This window comes from Lithobates pipiens, unplaced genomic scaffold (assembly GCF_037356315.1).
Source record: "Lithobates pipiens isolate NorthernLeopardFrog02 unplaced genomic scaffold, aLitPip1_a1.2 Scaffold_19, whole genome shotgun sequence".
In the NCBI taxonomy this organism is placed as follows: domain Eukaryota; kingdom Metazoa; phylum Chordata; class Amphibia; order Anura; family Ranidae; genus Lithobates; species Lithobates pipiens.
This window is the reverse complement of record NW_027507764.1, coordinates 121,186,425-121,199,320: the sequence shown is the minus strand read 5'-3', so window position 1 is coordinate 121,199,320 and position 12,896 is coordinate 121,186,425. Positions and strand designations below refer to the sequence as shown.

The window sequence follows — 12,896 nt, the reverse complement described above, 5'->3', positions numbered from 1 at the left end:
TGTGTTTTTCTCTTTTTTACTACCTGTGTATCTGTTAAGCAAAACAAATGTAAATTAATAAAGGGGCAGGCAAGCTATGAGAGATGTAGATCTACCTCGACAACATTAAAGAGATTAAAGATCACAGGGTGCAGCCCCCCCCCTTTTTTTTAAATTAACTATTAAGCCCCCTTCAAAAAGTAAAGATGGCATGAAGAAAACCTAGAAAAATCTACTAAAACGATTGTCACTGTAAAAATATAAACTTAGCCTACCTTAAAAGTTAACTTCAGTGAGAAACTCGGCATTCACTTTCATTTACAATTTGTTTCATTCCTGGGGAGTATTTGGTTGCCCCCACAAGTCTGATACTGAAGTTCATCATGAAAGCAGAACATCTGGTACTACAGGCTGATTTTCTTTGACTAGTTTCCAGCCTGGCTATCTGCGCTGATTTCTGACCAATGTAAGTAGTATGTAGGGCAGCGTCCAGGACTCAGTAGTAGGTAGGGCAGTGTACAGAGATCAGTAGGATGTAGGGCAATGTACAGCATTCAGTGGGATGTAGGTAAGCATACAGAGTTCAATAGTAGGTAGGGCAGTGTATTGAGGTCAGTAGCATATAGGGCAGTGTACAGAGGCCATTAGTATATAAGGCTGGGGTCAGGAGGACAAGGTAAAAGGTCATTGGGGCACAGTATTGCTACATTGGACCAATGTAACTATGCATATACCATACCTGGCCGATATCCCTGGAAGCTGGAAATCACTGAAGTAGACACTGCTACTACATTGATCTCCACTGGCTTTCAGATCCTGTGTTGAGTTTCTGTCGTGCTGCATTATGAACACACACAGGTGCCAGTCAGAGAGAGCTTGGCAATTTCAGAATAAATACAACGCGTCTCTGTTTGGATGAGGTAGAAAGGTGGCATGGTGATGTTATGCTCTCCACCCAGTCCCATTAGAGAATGATTTCCATTCATTTAGAGAATGGCACCTGTGTCAAGTTGCCAACCTCCTGTAGTCACAATGTAGCAGGGCAGCTGCTTGGTGTGGGAGCCGGAAGCAAATGAAGATTACTGGAGTAGTGGTATCTATTTCCGTGATTTCCAGCTTTCCAGGGTATCGGCCAGGTATTGCATGTCCATAGTTACATTGGTCTTTTTTGTATACATAATAACCATATCTGGAATTCTTCTTGGACTTTGAAGACTTATTCTATATCTAACACTTTATTAAATCTACCTAACCTAACATTTCGTATATGTTAACCCCCTCACCCCCCATCCAAAAGAAAAAAAAACACCTGGCAGCTTACCCTCTGCTGATGGTGTTGAGGGATGTCCTGTCCTAGGATGGCTGAGTTTGAGCTTCTGCACCACCCTTTGCTACAATGTGTGTGCTCATAGCAGAAGGTGCACTAAAGAGTCACAGAGCCATAAAAGGCTTTCCTTATCAACTAAAATTAATTTATTTTAAAAATGTGGGTGCGAGGACTATGTCTTTAAAATTGAACACCGTCCCTCCATGTGTGTAAAATAAATAGGAAAAATATAGCAAACCTCCAAATGTCCAGAAATGGATATTGGAGTGGGGGGTGTATTAAATGTCACTACAAACAATATAAAAGTACATACAGCTTTATTTATACAATAAAACACATGAAATTGTTAAAAAGTATTGCATCTCCTAAAAGGTTTTAGTCACTGTGGGGTTGGTTTACTATAACTGGAGAATGCAAAATCTTGTGCAGCTGTGCATGGTAGCCAATCAGCTTCAATGTTTTTCTTTGTCAACGCTTAGTTGAACAAGCCGAAGTTCAAAGCTTATTGGCTACCATGCACATCTGCACCAGAGTTTGCACTCTCTAGTTTTAGTAAATCAACCCCTATTTGACCATCTTACATTAAAGACATGGATGAGTGAGTGGCACCAGCATCTCTAATATGGGCGCCTAGCTGTGACAGCTTGCGGCTTCACAACTGGGTGCCCAGTGCGCAAACGCGATCGGCACTGTGCTCTGTGACTGGTCTCAAATTGTTCTAGGACCAGTTATGTGTCCCAGAAGACTTTGGGAAGGAGAACTTTTGCTTCTGAACACCTAAGGTGACCGGAACCCAAGCAGGAGTGAGTGTAAAATGTACAGGGAATTGTAGACACTCACTCAGGTTGAACTGGATGGACTGGTGTCTTTATTCAACCTTACTAACTATGAAACTATGACTATAAAAGGAGCAGGTACCTTTCAAAATCGGTTACCTGCTCCCCTCCTCCTCCCCAAATTCTCAGTTTCACAAATAGGAGACGGGGAGGAGGCCTTAAAGCAGAAGTTCTACTTTTGGGTGGAACTCTGCTTTAATGTTTAACCAACCTTGCTGCAAAGCCTCTTTGTTTCTGTCATGACAGTTTCATCTTTAAATTCTTAGCCACACTTAAAAATACTACAGGCAAATACTTATTCATCATACCATACCATCAGGGAGGCGAGTGATTGGCCCCAAACGTATTCTGCAGCAGGACAATGACCCCAAAAGTACAGCCAATGAGGTTGATTTACTAAAGGCAAATATACTGTGCACTGCAAGTGCAGTTGCTCTAAATCTGAGAGGAAGCTTTTAAGGCCTTATGCACACTGGACGTTTTTGGACATTTTTACAGCAGTTGTTTTTGGCTTCAGACATTTTTGTCTACATTCAATAAACTCTCCAGCATGTTATCCTATGTGTCCATGCACACATAGGCTGTTATCAACTGTTTTTGGCTTCGGCATTTTTTGACTGTAAAAAAACCCAAAACTAGTGGGTTCTGAGAGAAATTTTTCAGCTGTAAAAACTAGCATCAAAAAGGCTAAGATAAGTGTTTAAAAACACTAATGCTAAAAAACACTGAAAACCACTAAAAACAACTGAAAACCACAAAAAAAAGAAGAATGCTAAAAACTGTATGGCAAAAATATTGAAAAATTCAGTGAAAAGCTACTGCCGTTTTTATAACATTATTATAACGTCCAGTGTGCATGAGGCCTAAATGAGGGGAAGCTCTGATAATTTCTATCATCCAATCATGTGCAAGCAAAATGCAGTTTTTTTATTTTCCCTGCATGTGATTGAGTATTCTTTGAAAAGTGAAGCTTTACCATGTGTACTAAGCTCTGGAGCAAGTGCACTTGCAGTGTACAGTATATTTCCCTTTAGTAAATCAACCTCAATGCCATTAAGAAATTTCTTCAGTGTAGAGGAGAACAAGGAGTCTTGGAAGTGAGAGTTTGGCCTCCCACAGAGCCCTGATCTCAACATCGAGTCTATCTGGGATTACATGAAGAGACAGAAGGATTTGATGCAGCCTACACCCATAAAAGATCTTTGGTTAGTTCTCCAAGATGTTTGGAAACAACCTACTTGCCGAGTTCCTTCAAAAATTTGTGTGCAAGTGTAGTCCTGGAAGAATTGATGCTGTTTTGAAGGCAAGGGGTGGTCAGACCAAACATTGATTTCATTTGGATATCTCTTCTGTTTATTTACTCTCCATTATGTTAATTTATAAAAATAAACTATTATCACTTCTATTTGTGAAAGCATTCTTAGTTTACAGCATTCTTTCACACCTGCCCAAAACTTTTGCACAGTACTGTATTTCTGAATAATGCCTGTTATATAGCTAAAATGAGCTAAAAGTCAGTTACAAAAAAAAGTGTGTGATTCCCAGAGGCATGATGGGAAATGCATGCGCATATTACACTGTAGAGCTGCAGAAAATAAATCTGATGTGCTGACATTTAGGTGAAATAGTCTAGAACGTATATATATATATATATATATATATATATATATATATATATATATATATATATATATATATATATGTATATATATATATATATATATATGTGTGTATATATATATATATATATATATATATATATATATATGTGTGTATATATATATATATATATATATATATATATATATATATATATATATATATTATGTATACGTACATCTTCGTATTAGTGAAACGTGATTATGTTTAACTCTTGATACATTGAGCGTTTTGAACATGATGCCTTAGTTCAATATGTGTAGAGCGTGTACTCTACTTGACATTTGACATCTATTCATGGACTTCACCTACGTGTATTGCTTCCCTCAGATACAGCAGCACTGTAGTTGATCAGTAGGCTGGAAGAAAAACAGATTCTGTACACTGTGATCTATGCCTAAATAGAGAATGAAGCACAGCCGAAATAGACCGAGCTTCCATTATCTTCCCCTTGCTGACTGCTGACCTGCCTGCCTCTGTCAGAAAATTCCTATGCAGTGATGATAAAGTTCTGGCCCATGTTACACACTGATAGCCGGTGATCCTGTCAACATAGTAACACCCTAGAGGACCAAAACACTGCAGTAACCCATTGGATGCTGGGGAGAAGAACACTTAAGGGGAAGGCATGTATAGTCAATTTTATGGGAGAAGATAATTAAGGTATTCTTGCTGTGTTTAGAGTCTTTTCACACCATATTTGTTGGACTGTGCTGCACAGAAAAGGCAATATGCCATTAAGCTTAGCATACACCTGGCGAATGTCGGGTGGCATCGTATTCGGCCCGTGTGTGCTGCAGCCGGTCTGACAGAAGCCGATCAGTTGGCCAGCTTCTGTCAATGGGGCATGACTGAAAAAAGTCTGCTGATTGGCTCCCGATCGCTGACTGGTGTGTTATGGCAGGTGGGCTATTCCCTTGTCAAAACACAACAGCACAGCAGGAGAGATCGCTATACTAACATTGCATGGTTAGTACAGTGTCTCCTCTGAAGCTGTCAGGTCTTTTTTGTTCAGCCCTGCTGGGTTGAACGGAAAAAAATAAAATTACCAGTGTGTACTAGGCTTTAGTCTTATGAGTTCAGTGGAATGTACTAAAAAAAAAAAAAAAAAAAGGACATGCTGCATATTTGCATAGCACAGTGTGTTGTGATGTCATACCAATAGCCAATGTGTCCAGGAGCAGACTTTTGGCAGAAAAAAATGCTTGATGCATCTAAATGCACCTAAGTGCTATCTGTATTAAGTGCATGCGCATTAATTCATTTCAGTGGCCAGAATAATATATTATTCTGCCCACTGAAATGATTTACCACCCAAATTCTTGACATGCCTAAACTTGCCTAAAGGCATTACACAAGTTTATAAGCATCAAGAGTTCTTTCTGCCAAACTCTGCTGCCAGGAGGAAAGGAGTCTAGGAGAGTCGGCAAAACATCCAGTGTGCATGAGGCCTTAACTGTGTGTACCATATGAGCAGGTTCTGCTGCTGTTGCTGTCTTGCCGCATAACATGTGTGCAAATTTTTCTGGCTCGATAAGTATATTTCAAAATGAATGCACACATTAAAAACAGATGATTATACATCATGTAATCTAACAATCAGTTTTTTTCATATGTTCGTGTTTGTATTTGTGTTTCTGTGATGACATAGACACTATACAATCTCTTTGTACAATCCCTTACGATCAACTGTGTAGTGGAAGGGCATTCCAATGTGATACTAATTGAATGGAATATTTAGGCTTGTCCTCAAATTACCTAATTTTGGTAATTGTAAAGGAGATTGCACAGACATTGCACAATAATGTTGTATAGTGTATCGACAGATTTCTAGTGATATCTATATCTTTTTGAATTGACTTATTTTATTATGTCTTCATTATTTACATATGCTTTTACAAAAGGAAATGTGTGTGTGTGTGTGTGTGTGTGTATATATATATATATATATATATATATATATATATATATATATATATATACACACACACACACACATTTCCTATTTCATATATATATAAAAATAACTATGTTGAGGCCATAAGTGGTAAAAACAGGAGAAATTGTGTGGAAACTGGGAAATGTAGCACTGAACTGGTGACAGTGACATATCAGGCTCCTGAGATGTATAAAACAATCAGGGTAACTTCTTGATTCATAAGATCTCCATGGTGTATAATGTAAGGTTCTACTGTAATGGATTTTTTGTGTAAAAACACAAAAACAGTCAATGCTATGTTCAAGTTTGTGAAACTGTGATTGTATTTTATGGACTTTTTATGACTCGGAAGATGAACCAGCTAAGTGCTCCTGTGTATCTCTAAGATAAATCTATAGTGTATATCCTATTCATGTACAGATATTGACATTGCTAAGCAAATATGACTGTGACGCTAGAGGAAGCAACACTGAGGCCAGTGTCTGGGTGACAGGAGATTACCTGGCTTACTAAACACGTGCAGGGGAGGAGACTCAGTGGCTCCGTGCGCTAGTTCTTCTGCTTTGCTGCCTTGCAGCGAGGGATTAAAGTATTTATGTTCTCTAGAGAACATCACTTCCACATCATCACGGGTCAAACGCTCACCCAGACTGGTCATTAGTAGAATCTAAGGTTACATGGCCTACTAAGGCCTCCTCCAATAATCAGCGAGCACGTGCCAAAAGGCAAATAGTCATGTTGCATGATCAACATTCTTATTTATCAATTGTCTTAAAAGAACTGTGCTTTTCTTTTCCCTTTCAAAACACAAAAAAAATGAAAAGAAAAAATAATCTCATTAGATATTCTCATTCAGACATTGATACAGTCCAGTTTTCCTCTAGAATGGGATGTTAATGGCCATATTGAGCTGTTGCACTAGACTACTGCCGTAGGGCTATGACTTGGCTAGAATATATTATGTTTACCACTATATTCATATTTTTTAAAGTGATACTAAACTCTCGTCTAAAAGCAAGTTCTTCTCAATTATACAGTATATCTTAAAGTGTATGTCACCCTTAATGTGTTTTTTTTTCTATGTGTATGTTCACATATTTGTATTTTATAAATCATAGTATCTGTCATTTTCATGTACTTCTTACATCTGAAATACCTGGCTGACCCTGCCAGTCATCTTTCTTATTTGTTCTAAACTGACCACACAAAGCACAGAAGCTGATCTGTGTTAGTGTGGTCTGTTTGCATCCTTTAGCTGGCCCAGCCTATCTATATCGGGTAGTTTGTTCAACCACTGACAAATCACAGCCTGCTTCAGGCACTCACCTCCTCCCAATCATGGCCTGCCACTTGAACACGCCCCTGCTCAAACACAGCCTGAATCTTGCCTAAGGATAAATAGTCTATGGAATACAGGCACACTGTGTCCTGTAATCCCGCCCCCACTCTCTGCAAGAAGAGATGCATGGCCACCTGACAGACCCTTTTAACCTTATAAAAAAGGTAAGACAGATCATTTCTGAAATTAAGCAAAAGCAGTTATGGTGCCTGCATAGTTTTAACTATTAGAAAGTGTCTATAACATTGTATGTTCACAACTATTTTAATGCAAAAAAGTACCTTCTAGTGCTCTCAACCTCCTCCAAATCCCCAAATTTCCTTTTTGTTTTCTGCTGTGATGTGACTTCCTTTTAGGCTAGTTTTACATTATTGCAGTTTCCTTGTGACACAGCAGCCCATTCAGAATGAATGGCACCCTTACATATAGGCAGGTAAAGGTAACACATTATCATACTTACCTTAGAATGAAGCCCTCCAGCGCTCCAGGGCTTCCATTTACCCCCCGGTTTTCCTTCCCAGTTCAAAGGGCTCTGGCTGTATGAATGGCTGGGACCGCGATGACATCACTCCCACGGAAACCCTCAGCTGCAGCATAAAGCTCTGAAGGTGCGGCATACCTTCAGAGCGCATGTCCCGGTGACATCACCGACTTTCCTCCAGTGTGAATATCTCATAAGCACTGCACATTTAGGAGATATTCACTGTGCCTACAGGTAAGCCTTATTATAGGCTTACCTGTAGGTACAGGTTCAAAAAAATGACTTTACGGCTAATTTAACCTTGCTCCAGTTGGAAAGTGGTTAATTGTGTTCCTGGGTTTTTTGGAGAATAGCAGGACACACAAAAGGCTGATACAAAAAGTGTCAGAAGGGGTGAATTGCTACTTTGGCTCTAATCTGTGCCAACAGGAAAGTCTTATCACTGAAGTCTCAAGATCAGAGAACTCATTGGATGATTCAGCCCCCCCCCCCCCCCCCCCACTAGTACTCACCAATAATGCAAATATATTTTTTTAAATGGCTATTCAAATGGATAATTACATGAATAGGGAATATAACTATATTGAGATTATCCATTAAGTGTATTAATATGCTGTTTTGCAATTTAACTAAACCTCCTTTTCTTTAAATTTTTAAGGAAATATCTTCACAAAGAGTGGATCAAAAGATGCTTTACTTTGTGGAAACAACAGTGATGCTGGGTAAATTTCTCAAGTATTTGAAATAAGTTGTTTTTATACACTGTGTTCAATACATATAATAGTTTGTTCAATTGCCAAATTACAAATCATATTGTGAGCAAAGTGAATTTTTAATTATCAGTATGAACTTATAATATCGCTCAAGTTATCCTTCTCATTTTAACAAAGCAGTATTGACAAAGCAATGGAACAATATACCAAATCATCATTCGGAGGTATCTTTAATGCATTATACACATCCTGCTTCCATCAACTCAATATTTTGTGTTGAAGGCTTTACCCCTTTGTCTCTGCTCAGTCCCAATAGAGCTTTTTTGGGTTTCTTTGGTTGATTATGAGGTATAAATTTTGGCAGAAAATGACCATACAGGTGCCAGATATCAAATCATTTAATGAAGCCAAATTAAAAGTAGAACAAACAGTCCTTCCAGCCCACTGCTAGTCTTCAGACGTTCCAGTTATCAAGAAAGACCCTTAACTTGGAAACTGCATAGGACACGTAGTAATTACCAGATAAAGGCTTTCCTTGTCAACCAGACAAATAAAGACTGGTCCAGACCCCCTGCAGCCAGGTTTGGAACGCACTGATATGTTGGCCATTTTACTTCGTAGAAGATATGAACAGCTCCATATGCTTTGCATAAACTAAATAGGTATATTATTTTTGTGTAAAAAAACATTCAATACTATAAATTATCCATACAAGTTTAAAGGAAAACTAAATTTGTAAGCTCGCAGAAGGGAACAACCAGCAACCCTACTCAAGATTTGCTATTTCCTTTGAAGTGAAAGGTTATCCTAGAAATCTTCAATTAACTTTAAACAGCCATATAACACATATACCTTGATAAATGGTTAGTAGCATGTTTGGCTTCTGTGTGCTCTACAGTTATCCAGCAATGGAAACTGATGGCTATTACCAGGGACACAATACAGCCCATGTTGTAGCTTAGCACTTTTCATGATATCTTCGTCTTTGACAGCATCAGGGCAGAGAGAGGAAGTGCATTCTGTCAGTTTCCACTCAGGCTTTGCATTCATGGGATGTAGCAGTCAAAAGTGGCAAAACATGGAGGATATGATCATAGCACATCACTTCTGTGCATGTGATTGTTGGGCATCCTGGAGGTTTTCATTTGGTGCATAGCGCAGACATTACCGATGGTGCTTTGAAGAAGATGCCCTGCCATGATGTTTTAAACACTAGTGCTACTAGTGCTACTTGATCTCCAACTTTCTGAGGCCTTTTGATCTGGTGAGTGCACATTGTTCACAGAGGGCGGAGAAGCACAGTGGTGGCTCTCAGCAACAACACAGTCAGTTTTAACTGGAGCACCTTCATATTATTGTGTCGTTCTGAATTTGTTTCTTCTTTGAAAGTTTGTAATAATTTCAGAGGACTTTGTTTTTCGCAGTTTCTATATGATAACAGATTTTTATAAAATGTTGTGATAATCAGTTATAAATTCTGGTCTCAATAGTCTTAGCATTCGCCTTAAGGCAATGGACTGTATTTAATTAATTCTGTTTGGTAATACACTAGTTTACATATACATATTTCAGACAACTGTTTCACTGTGTTTTTAGAACAAGCTCCATTCAATGTACAATAGTTCTTTAACAGGATGTAGATAGCATGAGATGGGTTGAGCAACGCAAGTTGTATGGTGGCACTGGTATTAGCGCCCAGTCTCCAATGGTGATTGCTGGACAACTAGAGTGTGGATGGAAGTCAAATATGGTGGCATGCACTTATCAATATACAGTACATATAGTATTTGGATATTCACTGAAGATTTCTGGGGTGAACTTCAGCTTTAATTCAGGCCTTCTATCAGTGTGTTGATGTTGTACAGTACATAGGTGACCTTAGGTTGTATTGCATTAGAAAGTCATATACTCAGCATTTTAAAACAGTGTTTGGGCTGACTACTAAGGGAGTGTAGCTATGCTAGTTACCAAACTATCTGTAGGGAGTGTGGAACTTTATAGACCCATAAATTACAGGTTATTTATATAGTGCCAATGCATGAAGCACTTAATATACTTTACAATCACATCAAATTAGCCCATAATAATAATAAAATTCAAGGTAGTATGAATTTAAGAAAAATTATTTTTATGCTCAAATAACAGGTTTGGATTGTTAAGGTGACTATTGTGTCAAATCAGTAACATATTCAATAACAAACTCCAATATCTGGTAACAAGGAAACAGGAAGGTTGACAACTGTGGACAAACACAAAGGTGGCCAATGCAGAAAAGTTTTTGAAAGGAGAACCTCCCTACAAGAAAATGGAAAAATCGAATGTACAATTGCCACAGACACTATGGTTGCAGCTTCTTTTCCTTTTGGGTAGCTGAACAGTATCTGGGAGACTTTGAATATTTTTGGAAACTGCTGGCCACTTGTATCACAGTTTCCAAATGGTCAACATTATCATCGGTACACTGTGATGACATTGTCTTGCAAGAACACAATTGCCGTACCAGCCTAACAATCTGAGTTGCCGTACAGCAGAACATTATGTGAGAAATTGCTTGGGTTGTTCTACTTTGCACATATTTTTCTATAGTTATGTTTCATTTTATTTTTTTAGCCATTATTCCCTGTCAATTGTACCCTCTGTGTAGTGCCCGAACCTTGATGGACCTTAATAAATCACTGCTGGCTAGACTGATTTTGTCACTATTTTAAGTTAAATCTAACAGGTTTGAATAGGTGAACCACTGGGAGTCATAAATAAATACCTAGCTTTAAATATATCACAAAGTGCCGCCTTTGCTAAATGCATAAAATAAATGTCTTTAAAGCTGCAATCAAGACAGAGTCAAACTTTTAAATACATTTGGCCTTTATAAAATACTTGATAACACTGCACGCTATCCAGGTGAAGTGATTTCCTTAAGGACGCATTGCAGAACACATTACCTTGGGAGACCTTTGTTGCTTTGACACAGATTTTTTCTAAAATGTATGTAGGGTAAAAATGTATATTATGTTTTTAGTGGAATTTGTTAAATTAATTCAGAATATAGTATTAATTAATTTATTTGTTCAATTTCGAGCCTGACATTCTATAGGGGTAGCAGAGGAATTATAACTAGCTTTTTCCAACATACTCAAACTTTGCTTTGGCTTCTCCTTCCTATCCTGCATCAGTTCTAGTGGCACCATAGAGCAATAGCCCTGACAATATGTTGTGGGTTGGCCACAATATTTCCTCTTTCTGCATTTAGAACTAAGAAAGATATAAAGCCCTACATTTTGAAAAAGTCTTTTGATTTGCTTTGCCCTCTTTTCTTCCAACAGGAAATGTCCAGAAGGTTTTGTATGCCTGAAAGTTGGTAGAAATCCCAATTATGGCTACACTAGTTTTGATACTTTTGGATGGGCTTTCCTTTCTCTGTTCCGACTTATGACACAAGACTATTGGGAGAACTTATACCAACTGGTATGTTTTAATATCTTGACTATTCTAAAGATTGTTTATAAATGACCCAAGAATGCCTTGATTCTACCTGACAGCTCAGGACAGAATGGGGCCATTTAAGCCTAGAGCCCTAGAAGGGGCTAACACTTATTTCCAGTGTCTAAGGAGCTCATTATTGTCCATAGAGATTTATCAACTTGTTGAGAACTCATCTTGCAATCTTTGAATAGACAGGGCTGGGAACTGCCACCATGCCTTTTATCACACTTAAAAAAGAGAGGAAAGGTGTTTACTTTACAATACTGCTTAAGGCTGGCCATACATGGACACAATTTCCGTGGTTGCAGGAAAGAAATGTTCTTGATTCCCCAATCAACACAGACAGTGTTGATGTAGGAATCTCTCCTGGGAGGAGAAGCTGAATTCTCCAGGAGACCACAGTGATTATCGCTAGCAGCTAAGCAAATTCAGCAGTCTGGTTGTTCCCAAGTTGATTGATTGACTTAATACATTCGGCCTGCCCAACAGTTTGAATCTTGGCCAGCTCCTGCTGAACTGGCCGATATTCAAACTGTGTATGGCCAGCCTTAGTCCACTGAAAGAGATATGATGCAGCTAATAATGCTACAGATGTTGACAAGATAATTTCCCTTAATTCATCTACACAAAGACTTTCTATGGCTGCTATAAATTCCTTCTAATAACCAAAGAGAATTACATGCACGTGGCTTTAAAAGGGTTTATATTAAAGGGAATAGCATATTAAACACTTTAACAATGGTGGTAACATTTTGTTTGCTGTACTTCTATCTTTTCAGACTCTTCGAGCTGCAGGGAAGACATATATGATCTTTTTTGTGTTCGTAATATTTTTGGGTTCTTTTTATCTTGTTAACTTGATCCTTGCTGTTGTTGCCATGGCCTATGAAGAGCAGAACCAAGCCAGCATTGCTGAGGCTGAAGCGAAAGAGAAGGAGTTCCAGCAAGCCATGGAGCAACTGAAGAAGGAGCAAGAGGTTAATACATAAAGTCAATATATAGTACTAGATGTGGAAAAAATTGGGGAAATTACTGTGGTAAACCAATAAATGTGAAGCTGCTAACACTAAAACAAACAAAGTCCCAGCTAAATGTAAAAAACAAAGTGTATCGCTGAATATAACCATAAAACAATATAAC

The 12,896-nt window shown here is 38.3% G+C and overlaps 1 protein-coding gene across 14 annotated transcripts in view; it reads left to right on the top strand.

The window, feature by feature from the left end:
* Positions 1 to 12,896, top strand: part of LOC143996244 (sodium channel protein type 5 subunit alpha-like) — a 553,882-nt gene that overhangs the window by 258,151 nt on the left and 282,835 nt on the right. For all 14 annotated transcript variants that reach the window (XM_077491204.1, XM_077491202.1, XM_077491195.1 and 11 more), the window contains exons 8-10: positions 8,219 to 8,282; positions 11,597 to 11,738; positions 12,536 to 12,733. In XM_077491204.1, the coding sequence (XP_077347330.1) occupies positions 8,219 to 8,282; positions 11,597 to 11,738; positions 12,536 to 12,733 (404 nt within the window). The remainder of the gene's footprint in view (positions 1 to 8,218; positions 8,283 to 11,596; positions 11,739 to 12,535; positions 12,734 to 12,896) is intronic.